Genomic DNA, 4,421 nt, shown 5'->3' on the forward strand with positions numbered 1-4,421 from the left:
AAAAATGGACTATTTATGTCCAACGAGGCCGGAGATAAAAAATCGGAGCCGACGGAGGTCACTTTTCAGAGGTTCCAAGACTCCGGAAAGAGATATCGACAATCTGACTTCATATCCTGCTCCTAACAAATTATATGAGTCTACGTTCAAAAATAGAACCGGCTGCTATTAATATTGAAAGAGATATTACAAAATGTCTTACTTGACACGGGTTCTTTAACAGAAAAAGTTAATTTTTAAGAATTTGGACATCCCGAAAAAATGGTGAGTGGAAAAGCAAAATTTAAAGGCTTTAACTATTATAAGAGAAAGAGATGTCCGCGAGGCCCGCAAATTACCTCGGATCGTCCATCTCGACGTACGCGAATGCTGGAGGATTCTTGGCGACCCAAATATTCTTTATTGGTCCAATCTGACTGAATGCTTCCTCAATCTCTAGCCTAAATTATAAAATATTTATAAAAGGTAAAATTTAATGTATCCCCGAATTTAAAGATGTAGCCAAAATAAAACTCCCTCCCTCGTAACAGTATTCCGTATATGACCCTGGTTTCATCTATTTAACAACACGAATTAATATTATTTATTTTACATTATTTCAGGGCTAGGTTAGACCATGACAACTACTATGCCAAGCGCCGCGGCTAGGGGACATGACGCTACGGCCACTTGTCTTCCAGTCATGACCATTTGTTAAACATGAGCTCCATGTACAAAATTGAAAGGAGGGGATGGGGGGGGGCAAAATCATTTAATTTCATTTAAGTGGTCTATTGAATAATTGATAGGAGGGGAGGGGACCGGAGACAGGGTCCAAAAATAGTAGATTCAGACGGATCCAGATTTTTTTAATACCACTAATATTGCAGGAGGGCCGATTGAAGGACATAATTATTAGACATAAAAAGCAATGTTAAAAAATTAATAATTGTTAAACACGCATTTAGTTCTTAAATGTATTTATAAGGGGTTAAATTCAAAAACAATTATATCCTCTTAATGTCGTCAGCATTTCAAATCATCACACAATTAATATTTACTCGAGACATAGATAATTTTTCATATGTTTCCCCATTCAAAATACATAAATAAATATCGAAAAATGTCATAAAATTGCTTTTAATGTCTAACTTTGTGTTGAAATGGTTAAACCTTTAGGGGGTCCGCCCCAGGCTGGAGCCGCTCCATGCATGACACCTGGGGTTAGGGGGAGCGTTTTAGTTATATATTTAATGAAAAAATGTAAGAGTTAACATACCTATTCCCCTCTTCTCCTAGATTGCCAACCCAGAGTTTACAGTCTGGGTCCCATTCCATATGACAAGCAATTTTTTTGTCAATAGGACCAGTATATGGAGGAGCAGGCATTTTGTTCTTATTTTCTGAAATAATTTCAATAGAAGATAAAACAGACATCATAATGTACACCGAAGTTTATGTGCTAGATAGATCAGTGAAGTTTATACAGTTTTTGGTTTAAACAGGGTGTCTTACATCATATCTGATCGCGTTACACATTGAATTTTTAAGGCTAAAAACACTTAATTTTGCCATTTTCTCAAAACTTAATGTAGTTTGGTTTTGTTTTTATTTTCAGAATTGCAATTAATAGGGGATCGTAATAAATAGGTGCGCATTAGGCGCAAAGGCCTTTTTCGGCAGCCATAGCCGAAAAAAGGGTCAATTTTAGACTTTGTGACACCATATTTTATACAGGCTGCCATTGGTCTTAAAAATTGAGATAGAAGGCTAAAATAGTCACAGCCATTGTAAAAATCTATTTATTTGTTATTTTTAACTATCCCATCTTCTTTTAATCATGAATAGTTATTTTTATTCGTTAATGAAATATTCTTCAGTTCGATAGCTGAACGTTCCCAGAACTAATAATGTGTTCCAGAATTAAGGAATACCACAATTTCAATTTGTTGTTTCAATATATAAGCTTCACCCCCTGGTCACTTTCACGTGAATGTATTGAGACAGATACTCTCCAGTTATACATGTATGTTGTAAATCCAAGGATCTAAGTGCATCTCAACACAACTGAAGTATCTGCAGTAGTCCTTTATCTGTAAGTTGATAACATCAGTTTATCTTCAGGTTCTCTAAACAAGACAGGGTTCCCTTGTATTCAGACAGATTCTCTCCAGTTACATTTGTTCCCACTATATCCAGGAATCTAAGTGTACTTCCACAAAGCTGAAGTATCTGCAGCAGTCCTTTGTTTGTAAGTTGTTTACAGCAACCCATGTTCAGGTTCTCTAAACAAGGCAGGGTTCCCTTGTATTCAGACAGATTTTCTCCAGTTATATTTGTTTCTGATATATCCAGGGATCTAAGTGTACTTCCACAAAGCTGAAGTATCTGCAGCAGTCCTTTATCTGTGAGATGTGTACAGCATCTCATGTTAAGGTTCTCTAAACAAGGCAGGGTTCCTTTGTATTTAATCAATATATCACCAGTCATACTCGAATGCTTCAAGGTCAAAGATTTAAGAGTACTCCCACACTGTTCCAATATTTGTAGAAACCAGTCATAATTTTGACTAAACTCATCACAATTTAGCTGTAGAGTTTGGAGTTGTTTTGAAACTATTTTCACGTTTATTCCAGAAATAAATTCAATGCTTCCTTTTATAATCAAGGAAGACAAGGAAGGAAGAGACAAAATGCCATTTAATCCAATTGACGTCAACATACTTTTTAGCCAGGAATTTTTTTTTCCAAGTTGAAACATGAGAATTTCAGGATGTTTCTTCACAAGATACTCAACACCATCATCTCTAGCACGTTCAGCTTCAAATCCTGGAAATGTAAAAGAGTAAGTAATTTATTTAGAAAACATATCAAAACAAATACAAAATTAGATGTTTTAGAAGGAGATATTTATAAACATCCATAACAGAGGTTGTGGGAATGAGTCCCCCCCCCCAATTCTAATAGAGTGTCATTTTAAATTAAATGCTGGTGGATTTATTACATCTTTCAACGATAAACTTACAGCTAATTGAAATAAGAATTGTAGATTTTTACAAATATTGAAAAAAATTGGTAAATTAATGGGNTGTTTAGGGTTAAAAACTTTTAATAAAACTTACAACATTTTAAAACTGTTTTTTTTTGTTTGGGTTTCAAATTTTGCAATATTTTATCTTATTTTTTATGGTGTTTCACGTAATTTCTGAAAAAAAAGTGTGAAAATTGAAGAAAAAAACTGTTAACGATTGTGAAAAAATTTCCGTAAACGCCCTAAATAAAATCGAAATAGATAACTAACGGTAACTTTAAAAAAAGGAAAATTCGGAAACAAACGGCTACCTGAAATTCTTTTAAAGAAAATCTAGGAAAAATTAGAACGTGCCCAGTCCTAAACATAAATATGAGATACCTTAAAGTTAACGGTATACACCACACATTCAGTACAATTAACTTGGAACTCCATGTAACTCTACACATTTATTCCAATTACCTTGCAAGTACTACTTTATCTTAACTTCAAAAAAACTAGCAAAAAACTGTTTCTAAAATCCAATTTTAAATTATTGGCGTTTTATACTAGAAATAGTAAAAGACAGTTTTAAAAAGAAAAAACTCAGATTTTCTTTTTTTTATATATATATATATACTTTGCTTGTATGTCTGTTTGTTTGTCCACTTGTGTTCAATAAACGTCAAACCAGCTGAACCAATCGGGCACAAGTTTTATGACCCAAGGGTAGGTTTATGGATGATCAGAGTTTATCCAAAAGCTTTTAACTTGCATGAACTTTTAAAAACGCACATAAAAATATTTGAAAATCCGCGAACGTTCTTTCTTTTTGTTTTTTACTATACAAAGAGAAGATGTTCACAGATAGAGCCACAATTAAAAGTTAAATAAAGGATGGGGGCAAAGCGGCCTTAAAGCCAAGTATATTTATACTTTGCTTGTCTGTATGTTTATCCAATAAACGTCAAAACGGCTGAACCGATCAGGCCCATATTTTGCGTGGGACCTCCCATGACCCCAGGGAAGGTTTATGGGTGATTAAAATTTCAAAAGCTGTATCCAAAAGCTTTTGATTTGCGTAAAATTTTTAAAATGCGCAAAAAAAATATTTTTTGACAAATCACCCTTTTTAGGCATTTTTCTCCCTTTTATAGATGGTGGCTGGTTCTAATTTTAAAAATAATGTTATATAATTACCTAGGAGCAGGATATGAAGTCAGATTACCAATATCTCTTCCCGGAGTCTTGGAACCTCTGAAAAGTGACCTCCGTCGGCTCTGATTTTTTATCTCCGGCCTCGTTGGACAAAAATAGTCCATTTTTTAAATATATACTCCCAATGACCCCTAAAATACACAAAAAAANTTCAATATTATGCAAAAAAAACATTATCATGTTTGATTCAGTTTAATAATATGCAAAATCAGAAA

At 33.9% G+C, this 4,421-nt stretch overlaps 1 protein-coding gene across 1 annotated transcript; it reads right to left on the bottom strand.

Moving 5' to 3' along the window:
• Nucleotides 1-303: 303 nt before the first annotated feature.
• LOC111711983 (RNA-binding protein 1) lies at nucleotides 304-2,807 on the bottom strand. Its single transcript, XM_023486487.1, has 2 exons — nucleotides 1,259-2,807; nucleotides 304-440 (listed from the first exon to the last, which is right to left on the bottom strand). Exons 1-2 carry the CDS (start codon nucleotides 1,417-1,419, stop codon nucleotides 335-337), a joined length of 267 nt encoding a protein of 88 aa, XP_023342255.1. The 5' UTR covers nucleotides 1,420-2,807; the 3' UTR covers nucleotides 304-334.
• Between the last annotated feature and the right edge of the window lie 1,614 nt (nucleotides 2,808-4,421).

Source organism: Eurytemora carolleeae, unplaced genomic scaffold (assembly GCF_000591075.1).
Source record: "Eurytemora carolleeae unplaced genomic scaffold, Eaff_2.0 scaffold1219, whole genome shotgun sequence".
NCBI classification, from domain to species: domain Eukaryota; kingdom Metazoa; phylum Arthropoda; class Copepoda; order Calanoida; family Temoridae; genus Eurytemora; species Eurytemora carolleeae.